This window comes from Octodon degus, unplaced genomic scaffold (genome assembly GCF_000260255.1).
Source record: "Octodon degus isolate 3935 unplaced genomic scaffold, OctDeg1.0 scaffold00076, whole genome shotgun sequence".
In the NCBI taxonomy this organism is placed as follows: Eukaryota; Metazoa; Chordata; class Mammalia; order Rodentia; family Octodontidae; genus Octodon; species Octodon degus.
This window is the reverse complement of record NW_004524652.1, coordinates 383979-401451: the sequence shown is the minus strand read 5'-3', so window position 1 is coordinate 401451 and position 17473 is coordinate 383979. Positions and strand designations below refer to the sequence as shown.

At 48.3% G+C, this 17473-nt stretch overlaps 1 protein-coding gene across 5 annotated transcripts in view; it reads right to left on the bottom strand.

The window, feature by feature from the left end:
- Golga3 (golgin A3) overlaps nt 1-17473 on the bottom strand; it is a 55427-nt gene that overhangs the window by 18140 nt on the left and 19814 nt on the right. For all 5 annotated transcript variants that reach the window (XM_023720496.1, XM_023720498.1, XM_023720495.1 and 2 more), the window contains exons 9-18: nt 15247-15384; nt 13054-13215; nt 12095-12463; nt 9579-9656; nt 8555-8818; nt 8092-8186; nt 6580-6796; nt 3588-3731; nt 2772-2969; nt 1948-2064 (exon numbers count right to left, since the gene is read on the bottom strand). In XM_023720496.1, coding sequence (XP_023576264.1) covers nt 1948-2064; nt 2772-2969; nt 3588-3731; nt 6580-6796; nt 8092-8186; nt 8555-8818; nt 9579-9656; nt 12095-12463; nt 13054-13215; nt 15247-15384 — 1782 coding nt within the window. The remainder of the gene's footprint in view (nt 1-1947; nt 2065-2771; nt 2970-3587; nt 3732-6579; nt 6797-8091; nt 8187-8554; nt 8819-9578; nt 9657-12094; nt 12464-13053; nt 13216-15246; nt 15385-17473) is intronic.

Below are 17473 nucleotides of genomic sequence, written 5' to 3'. Positions count from 1 at the left end.
TCTTTTAGAATATTTTGCTGAGTTTACACACCTATAATATTCAATAACGGAACTTAGAAAAAATGGGGTATACAGATGAATGTCCATTTTGTATCTGCGTATTCAAAGAGGCTGGGATAGATGTATAGTTGCATTCTCTTGGTGAATGGAGTGATTTGTTCTAGTGGTGTTTGTAAATAGGATCACAGGTCCGCATCTTGTACAGCAATTAACCACTGAGAAGAATATATGCAGTGTATTATTTGTTGAAACTGTACTTCCGATTTGATTTGAAACTGTCTCATAGCTATCTGTTTATCAATAAAACTTTGAAAAAACAAAAAAACCCCAAAAAACCCAAAACATTTAGGTGGGTAAGATGGTACACTCTTGTAATCCCAGCACTCTGATGCAGGAAGATCATTAGTCTGGGGTCAGCCTGGGCTGAACCCTGTTTCAAAAAAACTAAAAAATATCCAGGTATGGTGTCACATGCCTGTAATCCTAGCACTTGGGAGGCTGAAACAGGAAAATCACTGTGAGTTCAAGATCAGCCTGGGCTGCAGAGTGAGCTCAAGGCCAGCCTGAAATGTATAGCAAGACACTGTCTCAGAAAAAAAAAAGAAAATAACTAAAATCAAACAAACCAATAATTAAAAAAAAAATTCCTTTTTAAATAATTTAGTTTTCTTGGGCTGGGGAGACAGCTCAGTAGAATAAGTGCTTGCTTGGCAAGCATAACAGCCTGAGTTCAATCCCCAGTTCTGCAAATTCTGAAAAACAAAACAAAACCAAAAAACCCAACAACAACAACAACAACAAAAAAAGGGGCCGGAGAGATGGCTCAGTAGAATAAGCACTTGCCTGGCAAGTGCAAGGGCCTGAGTTCAATCTCCAGTTCAGAAAAAAAAAAAAAATCAGTTTTCTTGTCTGATAGCACTTTATTTAAAAGAACTCTTACACATCAGGACTGGGGATATAGTAGGGAGATAGCTCAGCACCTTAAGCGCCTGCCTGGCATGCACAAGGTCCTGAGTTCAATTCCTGGTACCAAAAACAAACAAAAGGGCTGGAGAGATGGCTCAGTGGTCTAAAGCACCTACTTAGAACAAGCTTGGCAAGGCATCAGGGACCGCGGTTCAATCCCCCAGCACCACATGCCAGCCAGCCCCGCCCCCTGGTGGGCTGAGCTGGTCACACACACACACACACCCACCCACACACACACACACACCCACCCACCCACACACAAATAAAAATAAATAATTAAAAAAAAAAGAAAAGACTAAAATTCAAAAAAAGAAAAAGAAGAAAGAAATCAAAGTCACATCATTTATTTCCCCCAACACTTTTACTTATACATTTCCTAGTTATTTCTTATTTTTGTGGTACTAGCTCAGAGTATTTTGTATGCTAGGCAAGCATTCTACCACTATATCCCCAGCCCTTTTGATGTTTTTATTTTGGGACAGGGTCTTGCTAAGTTGCCTAGGCTGGCCTTGAACTTGCAATTCTGTGTTAGTCTCCTGAATAGCAGATACTATAGGCATGTACCTATTTATGCCTTTTAAGGTAAAAATAAAATTTCAGGAGGAAGCTCAGATACCAATGAAGAAAAAGGCCTGTGCCACAGCATGCTGCAGTTGGCTCCTACACAAAATAGCCAGAAGCATCTTTCTTAATTGCATGTCACCCATACGGAGGGTGTGCGTGTCTAACTCAGCACTGCAGGACATGGACATCTGCTCCTAACAGAGATTTATGTGCTCGGCCCATCCCCTCCAAGCCACATGACTGAATGGCCATCTAATCTGATGCACAGTCCCCTGACCAGTGCCAGATCTCCATCAGCCTGTCATCACCACAGCGTGGACAACAATGTTCTCGGGAGTAGAGCCCTGAAAGGAGCAGAGCTCGAGAGGTGCCTCCCAGGACCCTGAGAGCTGTGAGTGGGAGCTGGCCACGTACCTGCTCCTTGAGGCTGCTCACTTCCAGCTTTTCTCTATCCAGAGAGGCCTGCAGGGCCTGGACAAGCTGCCTCATCTGGCGGTCTTCTTCCTCTTTGCGCTGCAGAACTGCCTGCACCTACAGCACATTGCAGAAGGGTGGGAAGGGGGCACCACTGCAGGAACCTGCAGAGCCCGCAACGGGCAGTGTGCAGGATGCCCTGCAGGCTGAGCACACGCACCAAGGGCACTGCAGAGGGGACGCTGAAGTAAGGGCGACCCTGCCGTGACAGCAGGCACCTGATGTCCTGGGTACGGTTAGTTGGTCCCACTGATGCAGGTATGTTGGGTTACAACCACAAATGCCATCAGGTGTGGCAGCACAGGAGTGGTAGGAACCGGGGTGAAGAAAATGCTCTCTGGAAGGATAAGGGAGGACAATGTGGCCCTCTCTCACTCTCTTGAAGACTCCCAGAAATGCTAGACTTCTCTTGGGCCAGAGAAGATGTGGAACCTAGGAACTAAGAACAGTCCGGCTACGATTGCTGTGGTCTAGATCTGACACCAGGTGAGGGTACAGGTGAACATCCACTGCCTAGGACTGGAAGACAAGTCTGCCTGCCCTGGAAGGCTCACCACTCAAACGTAAGGAGTGATCTCCAGTTTCACAAGCAGAGCTTCCCACTCTACCCCTCCAGGATTGAGCTAACCAGATTCTCTGAGCTTTTGTTTGTTTCTTCCTCTCTAAGACAAGGAGCCCGTGTTTCCCTGAGGGCTCCTGGAAATGTGATGTGTGTGACACTCAGCCCACCAGTTCTCACTGTCCCAGTCCCTGGGTCTGAATACCTGGAGGTTCAGTTGCACCAGGTCGGCCTCCCTCTTAGCGAGCGCTGTCTCCAAGATGCTGTTGTGCTCCCGCAGGGCCGCGTTGGCCTGCCCGAGGCCTGTAAGCCTCCCTCTTTCATGTTCCAGCTCGAGAGTCAACTTCTTATTTGACTCTTCCAAGCGCTTTATCTTCTTTCTGAAGCCTCTGGACTCTTGAAGCTAAAACATCAACAGGACCAAAATGACCTGCCATGCCGCATAGTATCATCACACTTCCAGAAACAGGAGGGTGGTTTTCAGAAGGAAACTGGCAGTAAAGCCAGCACATATGGCCCTCAAAGTGTGAGGGAGGCTGTAGTGGCCATGGCAGCAGCTCTACAGGGACTATGGCTTCTCAGGAACAGGGTCCAGGGACTGCACTGCCAGTGCAGCCACTGCACAGATGAGCTTGAAATGGGTTGGTCTCAGTAACACATTCCAAGATAGGGCAGAGAGCTAAGCAGAGCAGGGAGCCCTAGAAGGATGACCAGCCCCCTGGTGGCCATGATGGAGGAGCTGGGAAGGCAGTGAGGGAGCCAGGGGCCACCATGGCTATAAGCACTGAGCTGGAGTATGTGTCACTGAAGCTAGAACTGCTTCTTGCTCTAAGTTCTTTTAAAGGTTCAAGTTGGCTTTCTTGTTTGAAATCAGTCTTCTACCTGGGAAGAAGTTTCCAGTATGAATCCCAGAGGCCATTCCAGTGGATATCAATGGCTATCACTGTCTTTACCCCCTGTAGAGTGCTGGGCATAGTCTGCCTTGCCAACATGCTCTGTGCCAGGCACAATGCAGCATTACCTCATCCTCCAGCTCTAGCACCTTCTCCCGGGACTCCTCCAGCTCCTGGCTTGTCATGGCAATCACCTCCTGAAGCTCCTTTTCCAATAGCAACTTGCTGTGGCCTACACTCTGCAGCTCCACCTCCAGGGCCCGGATCTTCTCCTACAGTAGATGGGGCAGTGCGTCTGGTCACCAACCCATGATGGGTCCTTGCCCCACACCTCTTACGAACCTCCAGGTCTGAAGCAAGCTGCCTGACCATGTGCCGATCATGCTCTCATCTATTTCCTCTTGTGAAAGGGTCTGAGGTTGCTAAGCATGGCACTTTTACACTATGACACAAACAGATACTCTCTGCACAGACAATGGATCTTTTAATTAAATAGTAAATGGTCTAGAAATACAGAAAAAAGTCCAATTAGCAGTATGGTGCATAAACTGCACTTAGTATCAGAAACACAACACATACATGTTCACACATGCTAGCACATATGCACATACATACACCAAGCACACGCTTGCTGCCACTACTGTGTAGGTCCTGTCCTAAGCATTCCCCCAGTACCATTCAATTACCTCCTGAGGAAGATTTCAGTCTCAACTTGCTCTGATTTCCTCTGACTGAGGGTCAAAAACACATGGTAACACTACAGACTGAACCCATGACTATCCTCAGCTGCAGACTCTCTGCCTTACTAGCTGGTCCAAAGATTAAAGAACAGATATTTTAAACAGGGAAGATGACCACTGAGTAGGTGCTCCTTCAATTTTTTTTTTTTTTTTTGCAGTACTTAACAGATTGAACCCAAGGCCTTGTGCATGCTAAGCAAGTGCTCCACCACAGAGCCATATTCTTTACTTTCTTTTTTTTTTTTTTTTTTTTGATGGAACCGGGGATTGAACTCAGGCCCTTGTGCTTGCCAGGGAAGCGCTTATTCCACTGAGCCATCTCCCCGGCCCCTCTTTACTTTCTTTTATTCTAAGGCAAAGTCCTGCTGAACACTCCAGGCTGCTGTCAAAGTTGAGATCCTCTTGCCTCAGCCTCGCAAGTAGCAAGGATTACAGGTATTCCCCATCATACCCAACCCCTGATATTTTGTAAGGTCACTAAGGGAGGAATATTTACTCAATTGAAGAAGGAAGCACCACTATTATGAGACAGTCGTTTCCAACTCATGGACTCTTTAAGAGGACAGGAGACAGGAAGATTTCTCATGAGAAATACAAGGGCAAGCCAAGCTTGGCAGCACATGCCTAAAATGCCAGCACTTAGGAACTGAGGCAGGAGAATCACAGTGAGTATGAGGCCAGCAAAGTAAATTCAAGGCCATTAAGACCTGGTCACAAACAAACAAACGAACAACCAAATAAAGCCCATAACAAGCAAAAAACATAAAGAATAAAGAAAAATAAACACAATGAAGATGGATAACCGAAGTAATGCAAACAAACTTACTCAGGAAGAATGTAACCCCTTCTAGTAAAAGACAGTGAGATTCAAAGCTGGCAATGATGTGGGGACTGTAAGGCTCTGCACGTGAAGGCTGCATGGCCACACACGTGCCATTTCTTGCCAGCAAGGCTGGTATAGGGACACTGGGGCCTCTGTAAGCACCAGGTGCCCCTCTACCCCAGGGCCTCCCGCACCCGTAGACATAGCACCGTCCATTCTAACAGATAGAAACAGGAGGGTGACTCTGGCCACAGTTCCCACCCCAGTGCCCTTCTGAGGCTTTCTCATCAACCCTCCTATGACTCATGCAGACCTCAATGCCACCTCTCCTCCATGAAGCCCACACCTATCCATGCTGCAGCCTACTTGCACTGCTACTGGTGGCCTCTTTTGCATCCTGCTCTTGCCACCTCTGAGACACTGGCAGAATCAATGCTGCCTCCTGCCTAGCTCTTCACCTTCCTGTCCTAACCATTCCCCGCCAACGTCCAGGACAGCCGAGGATGGGAGCAGCTCCACAGGTGGCTGTCTCAGCTTCATTACTGGCAAGGCCAAGCCTGAGCTCCTCCCACCTAAAATGCTGTTAGGAGCGGCTAAAGCTGGAAGTTGATTATATGTAGGAGGGCAGGACAAGGCCAGATTGCCGAAAGCAGTCAAGTTACCTCAGTCTTGAAAAAGCATCCTACCTGGTCAATGCCAGCTATTAGTCACTAGGCAACCTTGTGTTACATGACACTAACGTTGCAAAGGTATAAATAAATGCCCCTTCTGTTGTTCTTTGGGTCATTTGCCAGTCAGGCAAACAGCTTCCACCTGAACTTAGCTCTTTTCCTAACTCCTGCCACAGTTTCTCCTTGGGGTACTTGAGAGACCAATGCATTCTACAATGCCCTATTTGTCTCTCTAGGGCCTCCTCCTCCTGCCACGCACTGGCCCAGTTCCCTGTAGCCCACCCTCACTTAGTCTGTCCTCTGTCCACAGCCCAAGGCTTAGGCTACATGGCCAGGTCAGAGTGCAGGGCAGGTCCTACTTGCACCTTGCACAGGGTTGTTCCACATCAAGGAGACTTCTCAGTGAGAACAGGTTGCCAGTGCACACTGCCCAGAGCCAACAAGGCTATGGATACATGCACAAGTCACTACTGATACCAGTGGTACTATAAATACATACATACATACATACATACATACATACATACATACATTCTTTTAGATGGGTTTAGAGGGAGAAAATGTTTGCAAAATTTGTAAAACGTCCTTGCCCTGGGTTGGGGAGATAGCTCAGTAGTCTAAGTGCCTACCTCGTGAGTATAAGGACCTGAGTTTGATAGCTGGTACTGCACACCATGCTGGCCCCAGAACACCAGGCACGCCATGCCAGCCCTGAAACCAGGACTGGTGGCGCACAACTGTAATCCCAGCACTGGGGAGGCTGAGACAGGAGGATCACTATGAGTCTAAACTGCATAGCAAGACCCTGTACCAAATTAAAATAAAAAGTCTTTGACCTACACTCAGAGTCTCTGCAGCTCTGATGGATGAGGCAGCGTTTACCTACATGTAGGACAGGGTCACTGCCACCGCTGGTGCTCTGGGCTCTGAGCTGGCTCAGCTCTGCATCTGCAGCCTCTCTGGCAGCCAGAGCCTCCTGCAAACGGCGGCTGAGGATGCTCACAGCATTCTCATAAGCTTTGTGTTTGTTCTTCATTTCCTTCTGGGCACTGGTCAGATCTGAGCCCAGTTGTTTCATCTTCTGCTTCTGCTCTGTGATGGCCCTGGGACATGATGAAGGAGATAGAGAAGGCAGCTGAGCTCCAATGCTATCACCCAGCTTCCTGAGCACAGCACCAAGGGCCAGCGAATGACACTGCATTCACCCTTAAAGGCTAGGCAGGAGTCAGACCCAGGCTTATCCCTATCCTGACATGTACCCTAGCCTGGATGCCAAGGAGAACATAAGGGCAGGCAGCAGGTAAGTGCCTGTCCTCATGGCTTTGGGAGGGGAAGGAGCACCGTGGCAGGTACCTCTGGAAAGCCAGAGAAGAAGCCAGTGCTTTGTGAGTTTCAGCCATGTCTGCCAGACCTGCCTTCCTCCTAGAGCAGTTGGGGTTTTTTTGGGTACTGGGAATTGAACTTATAACCTTGCACTTGCCAGGCAGGTGGTGTGACCTGGAGCAGTTCTGAAAAGACTTCTTGAGGGCAGAGTAACAGTCTGCTCCTACCAAACAGCTCACCTTTGTTCTTCATGTAGGTTAGCTGAAAACCCCATGACCAGGTTTATGAAGAAAGCACTCAACAAAAGAGACAAGAAGCAATGGACACAGTGTGTGGGTAAAAAGTCCCAAAGGGTGTGGTGGCACGTGCCTATAATCCCAGCCCTTGGGAGGCGGAAACAGGAGGATCACTACGAGTCCAATCTATGTAGTGAGACACTGTAGAACCTATACTAAATATATTTTTAAAAAAGCCCCAAAGGCTCCCTGCACATGTATGCACAAGCACATATGCATGTGACTCTAAAGGCCTATGTTCAGGGCTACATGAACACAAAATGGGGTGCAGGATGAATACCACTGTGTTGCCCCAGGAGGGAACAAGAAGTAAGGAAATGTTGCCACGAGTATGTGCATAAAAGTTTAAAAAATAAATAGGAATGGGGTGTCTGGGCTGTGGGTATGACTTTTGGTAGAGAGACAACTTAACAAGCACAAAGCCCTAGGATAGATCCATAGAACCATCAAAAAGAATTAAGGCTGGGCATGGTGGCATGCACCTGTGATCCCAGTACTCAGGAGGCTGAGGAGGAAGACTGCCACAAATTCAAGGCCAGCATGGGCTACATAATGAACTTAAAGCTAGCCTGAACTATACAGCAAGACCCTGCCTAACAAAAAAAAAAAAAAAAAAAAAAAAAAAAGGAAGAAACTCCAGGACTATTTTGTAAAAAAAGCAAGTCTTCAAGGTCAATGTTAGTGGAGCTTCACACTTAGATCTGAGTGCCCCCAGTGACCTTTCCAAAGGCAGGTTAGTTCTCCTCACTCGTGACCAAGGACACACAGTGTGCACTCACTTTTTGGCCTCTTGCTGCAGCACGTCTATTTGTTCCTTTAGCGCCTCATTGGCCTCTGTAAGAGTGACCATCTGCTCTTTGTTGAACTGCAAAGACTTCAAAGGAAAATGGCACATGAGAAGTACAAAATCACTTGCTACCAATATCTGCCTTTGACAAATTAAAGTCTGTGGAGTTCCTATCCCTGTGTTTAGAGCACGAGAGGCGCAGTAGGGAAGGTTAGCAGGAAATCTGCCTCCCTGGTGAACCTGCTTCGATTCCCAGGACCCTTCTGCGCCCCACTGCAAGCCGCTGAATGATGGGCATCCTGTTCCCTTCCTTTGCTGAACTTTTTGGTCCTCTCTACGTTGTGAGTCTCACGGTGACACACAGAGTTCTATATGCGCTCCACCCCAGACCAGCACCACTGCCACCAACTGTTCGCTGCATAGAGGAAACCGTGCCCAACATGCTTCACACAGACCTGCAGGCGTGTCTCCATCTCATCCTGCTGCTTCTGCGCTGACTGGAGGTGCTCCTGGAGGTCAGCCATCTGCTGGTGGGTCATGGACACCTCCTTCTTCAAATGTGAGTGCTCTGCCTCCACGGCCTTCTTTTCCCCCTGCAGCCTGATTAGCTCCTGCCTCAGCTCCTTCATCTCTGAGTCCAGCCGCTTCTTTGTGGTCTTCAGCTCACTGATGAGCTGGTCTTTGGAGGAAGCATCCCGCCGGTAGGCCTCCACCATCACCTGCATACAACACTCACTAGAGTTGGCACCCAGCGAAGCCTCACCCAGGCACACTGGCTTAAACAACTCGTTTACCATTCAGCTAGAGCGTAACTTTTGAGTTAAACACAATGTATTTCATCCAATCTAAGACATTTCCCACTGGGGCAGCCCATTGCTCTGTACCAGGAAGGCAGCATCCTAATGACCTGGGCCCAACAGGGGGCCCCTTATCTACCAGAGGGACCCAGTAGCCCTTCTTGGGCAGTGGGCTGCATGGCTCCAAAAGGTCTTCCCTTCTAGGCTGCTAAGTGACAAACCAAAACACTTAAAAGCACAGCTTCCCTTTGCAGCCTTGAGGGGCACCTGAGTAGGCCTTAGTGAGGAATGTGGATCAAGGACCTCTGCAGAAAACACCACCTCTGCACACAAAATCTGTATCTCATGCCTTTGGAGGAAAATAATCCTTTGTAATGTTGGATCACAGCAATCACTTTTCAAAGATATTTCACATGGCAGACAACAACCTGCACAGTGATAAAGATGTATGATATTCAATACATGTGGCTCTCTGGAGTGGCAGCAACAGGGTGTTGGGAAAAGCACCCTAGTGACACATGGCCCATCGCATGGCCCACAGAGGGCCACGCTGACCTCACAGACCATGATGGGAAGTACAGAGGACCCGGATCCTTCCATCCTCCCGAGCAACTTCATTCCACCAAAGCCAAAAGACAGGCCCACACCTGACATGTTTCACTTGAAAGAAATCAAATCCCACCTTCTGCTGAAGGAACTGCTCCTTCACCTTCTGGGTCTGCTTTCTCACGGAGGTCGTCTCCTGCTGCAGGTGCTCCACCTATGGGACAGGTTTGCACACAGGTGGCCTCAGGGGTTGAGGAGGCCTGTGCTCTGGTAGCACAAAGAAGAAACCCCACACAGGCTGAGGGCCCAGGCAGACCGGACACAGCCCCATACCCCCTCTTCCTTATCAGGCAACAGCACCCAGACAGGGGTAGGTGCAGAGGCAGGGCTCTGGACCAGGTGTCAATAGCTCTCCCTGGAACGGCTGAGAAGAAACCTCCTTCTTTCCCTGGACCATGCATCTGCTATAGTTCTCCGGTTTGCCTCTGTGGCACAAAGATAGACACAAACACCATGTACAGGAGCAATGAGGCTGAGTCCCAGGAACCTCAGCATGCCGGTCCCCAGGCCCAGCAGCCTCCCAGAGCCTCACCAAGCTGCACCCAGCCATGTGAACTTGCTTCTGAAGAAGCCGAGTGATACCACGAGGCCCTCACGACAAACAGTGAAGAAGGCGCAGGTCTGTGCTAAGTGATAGATGCACTATGCATGATAGCCTCCTAAAGCCACTACAGTAAAACCTTGTTCACCATGCAGCAACTGGTCTGCGTAAGTGCCCCTGCCTGGGTCACTGTCCTGAAGATGTGGGATGAGTGTCTGAGTGAGTCACTGCTCTGGGATTCAGGTCACTGTGCTGATTTTGGGTCATCACCCTAAGACTACAGCAGTCATCATGCCCATCTTGTTAACTGTCTTGGGGGTGCAGGGATCAGCACACCCAGCTGGGTCACTACTGGAGGGGTGCAGGGGTCAATATTCCACTTGAGTCACTGTATTAGAGATTCAGGGGTCAGCACACGTATATAGGTCATGTCCTGAGGATACGGGGTCAGTATGTGCATCTCGGTCACTGTCCTGGGGATGCAGGGTTAGTGTGCCCATCTGGCATGGACACATCTGTCTCAGTTGGGGAACAGCTTGTTTCTGTTTTTTTTTTTTTTTTTTTTTTTGCGGAACCGGGGATTGAACTCAGGCCCTTGCGCTTGCCAGGGAAGCGCTTATTTCACTGAGCCATCTCCCTGGCCCCAAAAATGGTAGAAGGATTTTTTTTTTTTTTTTTGGCGTGGAATGACCTCAGGGCAGGTTTGGCTGGCTTGAGTTGAGATTGAACCACAGCAACCTGAGCCTGAATGCTTTGTTGAAGCAACCACTTAAAAGAACTGAGCTAATGGGCAGGCCCCCTGTTTGTCTGATTCCTCCTTTAAGACCAGAACATGATCCACATGAGCCCTTGGAATCATTCAGGCACAGTGAGGAGCAAACCCTTTTTCCTTAAAAGGGTTCTAAGCTTCTCTGCCAGGAACCATACAAGGAAGACCGAAGTTGTTCTAGAGACTTCACTTACCCGCTTCAAGGCATCCTGTCACAGGCCCTGACTCTGTGCAGTTCCATAGAAAGGGTAGAAGAAATGGACCCAGGCCAAGGGGAACCATGTGGACAGGATAGTCTCAGTGATGCCCAAGGACAAGCATACATGCCAGTGACAGCCATGGGGACTGATGCCCGGGCAGGCTAGTGGTTGGGGCACAGCTTTATTTCCTCACTAGGTTGCTTCTGATTCTTAGGTCAGAAGATACTTCAGAATTGGGAAGAAAGTGGCCAAAGATGACAGTAACATCACCCTTCTACCTTCTATCTCTTTAGGAAAATCATCATGACCCAAGGGAACCTAGAAGCAGCTTTGTCAGTAACAATGCAGATAAAATCCTGATACCACCAATACTGTCTTGTGCAGCTACCAGTCAGCAGAGAACCCTGATGACCCTTCTAAATGGACACTCCATGGGAAATGGATCAGAGTCCCTCTTACACTTGACTCTGTGGAGTGAGACGTAAAGACTGAGCCACTGCCTGATGCTAATTCTACTTCTTATATATCCTTCTTTGCTCTGTCTAGACTTTTTTTTTTTGGCGGAGCCGGGGATTGAACTCAGGCCCTTGAGCTTGCCAGGCAAGTGATTATTCAACTGAGCTATCTCCCCGGCCCCTTGTCTAGACTTTTTAAACACACTTGTCTACACCAGCTGTGTTGCACTGTTAGTCTACTGGCTCCTGCCAGGTATGTCCTGCCTGGCGGTGGTCTCAGTACTGGGACATGCCTGCCAGTACTGAGACCACAGTACTGGCAGGCATGTCTGCCCCTCCCTGTACCTTATCTCAGGCCAGGAAACCAAATTTCTTATAGCTTCTCCCTAGGCTCAGGTCTACATCCTAAGCTGACAAAAGCTGGTTATTTCCTGGCAGATGACTTTTAAAAGCTCCAAACCAAACTCAGGTTCCCAGTTCTGGTTTCTTCTCATCCAGAAGCCTAGCTGGGGTTGGGGCAGAGCATGAGCTACTGGGATCCATGCTCTACAGAATTCTCCCATTGTCACCTATGTTTACAAAAGAATGCATCCACAGGAGGGTGATCATGACACAGTGGCTGGTTACCTGGCTGGACTTGATGGCCAGCTCTTGTCTCAGCTGCTCTAAAAGTCCTGACGTTTCCTTGGTGCTTTCTTCCAAGTGCCTTGTTCCTCGGTCAAGCTCCTCCTCACCACTCCTGGCTGCCTGAAGAGCCACCTCTAAGACAATCTTTTCATTCTGCAGGAAGCGGACTGTGTCCTCCCTGGTGGCAGCCTCCCCCTGCAGCTCCTCCAGCTGTGCCTGTAGCTCATCGTGGCGGGTATGTAGCTCATTGAGGGACTGTTCCCGGGCTTGCAGGGTCTCCTGTGCTGCAGTGAGTTGTTTTACAAGGCCCAGGTGCTCCTGCTGCAGTGCCACAAGCTGCTGGTCTCGCTGCTGTAGAGTCAGTTTCACCTGCAAACAGGGGTAAGCTTATCCTGCTGCCTTTGCCCCTAAGTTGACAATGCACCCGTTTTTCCCTGTTCAAGATCTAAATAACTGTGATGGACTCTTTTTGTGTGTGTGTGTGTGTGTGTGTGTGTGTGTGTGTGTGTGATGGACTCTTTGAAGGATCTTTTTAAAACAAAATTCTGGATAGGCATGGTGCTGCATACTTGTAATCCCAACTCTAGGAGGCTGAGGTAGAAGGACTGCCATGAGTTTTAGGCTAGCCTGGGCTATACAGTGAATTCAAGTTTCAGCCTAAACTAGATTAGGAGACCCGTTCTCAAAAAATAAGCAAACAAAAGAGCAAAATTTTGCATCCAAGGCATGAACAGAGGGAAACCTGGCCTCTCTGGTCTGATGGTGACCTTTTATGCATCTTCAGCAGACAACCCAGCACAACTCATACTGCTGATGTGGCCTGACAGGAGAGGCTGCTACACAGGCTGGTGGCAGGTAGCCGTGGCTGTGCATATTGGGATGGTGTGCACCCTGGATGTCATGATCATCCTCTACTGGGCCTCTGTGTGCCTGGTTGAAGGGCTGTGGCAGCTACTTGCCTGTTCCAGCTGCTGCTCCAAGGCCACTGCTGAGTCAGCCACCTTCTGTAGCTGTTCTCGTTCACCCTCAAACTCTTCCAGCCTCCTCTGGAGATCTTCCTCCACCATTGTCTTTGCTTCCCGAATCTGCACAAAGGCTGCTTCCTGATCCAACATGTCAGCCTGGGCCCAGGAAACAATATTTTTTATTTTTATTTAGTAAGCCTTCCTTTATTTATTTATATTTATTTATTTATTTATTTTTGGCGGAACCGGGGATTGAACTCAGGCCCTTGAGCTTGCTAGGCAAGCGCTTATTCAAATGAGCCATCTCCCTGGCCCCCCCCGAAAACAATATTTATTTTTTTTTAAATTTATTTATTTGTGTGTGTGTGTGTGTGTGTGTGTGTGTGTGTGTATGTGGCCAGCTCAGCCCACCAGGGGGCAGAGCTGGCTGGCATGTGGTGCTGGGGGATTGAACCGTGGTCCCTGTGCTTTGCTAAGCTTGTTCTAAGTAGGTGCTTTAGACCCCTGAGACATCTCACCAGCCCCGAAACAATATTTTTTAAAAAGCAGGTCATCAATAGCAGCCTAGGATTAAGGAAACCTGTTGCACTGCAAGCCTTTTGGTTCATATCTCTATCCTATGTACGAATGCTAAGTATGGGGGCACCCCACTTGCTACAGGGTGACTGCTAGCATGAGCCTGACCCAAGGGAGGAGCAGGCAAACACCCAGTGTTGAGAAGGGGGATCTACCTGGCACAGTGGTATGCACCTGCAGTCCCAGCAGCCTAGAAGGCTGAGACAGGAAGATCACCTGAGTCCACAAGGTTGAGACCAGCCTTGGTAATAGCTAGACCCAGGCTCAGGGAAAAGAAGAACTGAGTTCAAGGGATGGATGAGCTTCTGTATTGTTCTTCATGAACGAACAGAGGCAACATGTTCTACCTCCTGGAGTACATGAAACTTTCTCTTTGACCGACTGCTGCTCCGTATCACTCAATAAAACAAAGTAAGAGACAGGGACCATGGGACATACCCAGCATCTTGGTATGTTTCTTAGGGAAAAAAAGACCAGTTAATAACTCAAAATGTGGGCTGGTGAGATGGCTCAGTGGTCTAAAGCACCTACTTAGAACAAGCTTAGCAAAGCACAGGGACCACGGTTCAATCCCCCAGCACCACATGCCAGCCAGCCCGCCCCCTGGTGGGCTGAGCTGGCCACACACACACACACACACACACACACAAAATAAAACAAAAAACAAAAAACCTCAAAATGTTTTCTGTCCTTTCACACTGAGCCCTTGGCTGTGTGATTCCTCATGGAAAAAGGAGCAATTGCAGAGTAGTAGCAAGATGAGAAACTGGCCAAGTCTGAGGAAAAGCAAGCTTCCTGGGTGACTTCCTACGGTCAGGAATAACACTCTTCTTAGCAGAAAGTAAAAGTGTTAGTTTCTTCTTTACATTTTCTAACAAGGACATTAAATAAGTTTTCCTGTCTGTTTTATAAAAGAGAAACCTAGGCTCAGAATGACTAAGAAGGGGCCAGGGAGATGGCTCAGTGGAATAAGCGCTTCCCTGGCAAGTGCAAGGGCCTGAGTTCAATCCCCAGTTCCGCCAAAAAAAAAAAAAAAAAAGAATGACTAAGAAATCACCCAGGTTCTCACAGGTACAAAAAAAGCAAGCAGGGGCTGATGACACAGCTCAGCAGCCAGTGCAAGGTCTTGAATTTGATTCCCTGTACTAAACAAAAATTTTTTTTGAATAAAGAAAGCAAGCAGGCTTCAGGTTCAGGTCAAAGCCACTGCATTTCCTGTTACATGGAGATGACCGTGCAGACAGCAGCAGTAACAAAGAGCTCATGCGGTATAGGAAGACTAACCAGCAATGCAGGTGAAGTGCTTGAAATAACCACACATGCCCACACCAAGACACACCACATCGCCCAGCACACAAGACACAAAAGACCATCCACACCCACTCTGCATCCTGGGGCCGAAAGTGCCACCAGCACGCACCTCCAACACAGGGTGGGGTCCTTAGACCCTAAGCAGCTTTTAGAAATGTACATGCTTACACATATACACACACAAGACATTTATGCTTGCTCCCATGTTTTATGCTTATGACTAAGGATAATATGTTTTCTCACTTGCCAGTGAGACCAAAGCCAAACAGAAACCAAAACCCCCACAGCCACAGTTCTCACCTCGATGCTCTGGAGCTGCACAGCTATGCGCTCCTTCTCCTTGATGGATCTGTGCTGTGTCTCTGTCAGCTGCTGGGATAGGGATACATTCTCAAGCTTCAGGTGCTCCAGAAGGCCAGCCTGGGTCATCTGTCCAACCTTCAAAGACAGACATGAGGGCAGAAAGCTGTTCAACTTCAGACACCAAGTGCAAAACAGCCTGTTTCAGGCCACCAAGGTAAGACTCTCTGCCCATCAACACTGACCAGCTTCCCCTCTTGGCCCCTGCATCTGGGACTGTCACCACTGCAGGACTCACCCATACAGGCTGCCCCATCTCCAGTCTGGGGCCATAAAGATTCTGCATGCCTAAGAGGCAAGGCAACCACCCAGAAGTCAGTTCTCACCCCAAGACTGCAGTCTGGGCTAGAGCCCCCCAAACACTACATGCTCCCATCAACCATGGACCTCTGAGCCCCGGGTGTGAAGCTGTTCCAACCAAGGAATGTAGCCACACATACCCAGGGTCCACAGTTCCAGTCTGCCTTATCGTCCTGAAAAGCAGCCCGGGTCTAGGGCCCAAAGAGGTGAGGTGCAGCAGGGTTAGACTGTTCCTACCTTAACTCTAGTCCTAGTGGGTGTCAGGATTAAGTGTACAAGGTGTGATGAGGAGGGATGGGCTCCAAAGAAACTGCTGGAGCAAGGAAGGGAAGGACTACAGGCTGTTCATGTGTTTCACTCTGTGGATGGCTACAGGGAACCAAGGGATGGCTTCAGGGACAAAGCGGCAAGAAAACCCTAATTCTATGTGTGTGTGTGTGTGTGTGTGTGTGTGTGTGGCCAGCTCAGCCCACCAGGGGGCGGGGTTGGCTGGCATGTGGTTCTGGGGAATTGAACTGCGGTCCCTGTGCTTTGCTAAGCTTGTTCTAAGTAGGTGCTTTAGACCACTGAGCCATCTCACCAGCCCCCAGAAAACCCTAATTCTAAACCACCTTTATTCTAAAACCCTAATTCTAATTCACCAAAAGCAAGCAGGAAGGTTCTCAAATTGCAACCTCCTTCAGTGCCTCCTCTACTTTTGTCTCCTAAATAACATTTCTGACTTATTTGAACAAAATCTTGCTTACTCTAAATGTACTGAAGCTTTGTGGTACATTAATTTGTATGATGACTGATGTCCGAGTACACATGAGTATAATACTTTGCTACATGGTCCTTTGGCTTAAAAAGTATAATATAAATTTAAGAAAACTTCTGTTTTACATATTGGTAAACTCTAGATAAAAAAAGAAAGTGGAACATTTGGTGGAGCTGGTATTTTATGTGTTCTAATTGAAAAATAATTTTTTTTTTTCTGTATTTTAGTAAGGGTCTAGAGGGTCTCACTACATAGATCGGACTCATAGTGATCCACCTGTGTTCAGCCTCCGAAATAGCTGGGATTACAGGCGTGTGCCACCAGGCCCAGTCTTAACTGCTTTCTCAGCGTGCCCCAAGGGCAGGGCCAGTGGTAGGCCAGGGATCAAACCCCAGCCTCTGCGTCTGCCTAAGCAGGCACTTTAATCCTCTGAGCTATTTGGCCGGCCTGAAAAATGAAGTTTCAATAAATCTATAATATTTTATCTGGGATTAAAAAAAAAAAAAGCCCACAGTTAAACTTTCAGAGGCTGTCCAAAAGTACTCTTCCAGGCACTGAGCTTTAGGGCAAAGCATTACAGCAGGTTCCTGTTCCTCCCTCTCATCTTCAAAGCACACTGCCTGAGGCTACAAGCCTCATGCTGACAAGCACACACCAGTGCTACTCCATCCAGAATGACACATGTTCCCACATACGCAGAGTCAAAAGCTGTCATGGCATGCAACCAGTAACAAAAGAAAAGTCCTCTATGGGAACTGGAACAAGAGTTCACATAATAATGACGTAGTGGCTGGGGATATAGCTATTCAGCATAGTGCCTGTCTGGCAAGTACAAGGTCCTGAGTTTGATTGTTAGTACCTGCCCCTCAAAAAAGAATGACTTAGCTGGGCATGATGGCAAATGTCTATAACTCCAGCACTGAGGAGGCTGAGGCAGGAGGATCACTATAAGTTCGAGGCCAGCCTGGGCTACAAAATAAGTTCAAGACCAAGCTAAAATGTGTAGCAAAATCCTGTCTCAAAAACATAAATAAAGTAAAATAAAAAAGAACCTACTATTCAGGACCAAAGTTGAACCCTTTATACAAAAAAAGAATCACTTAGTGTCTG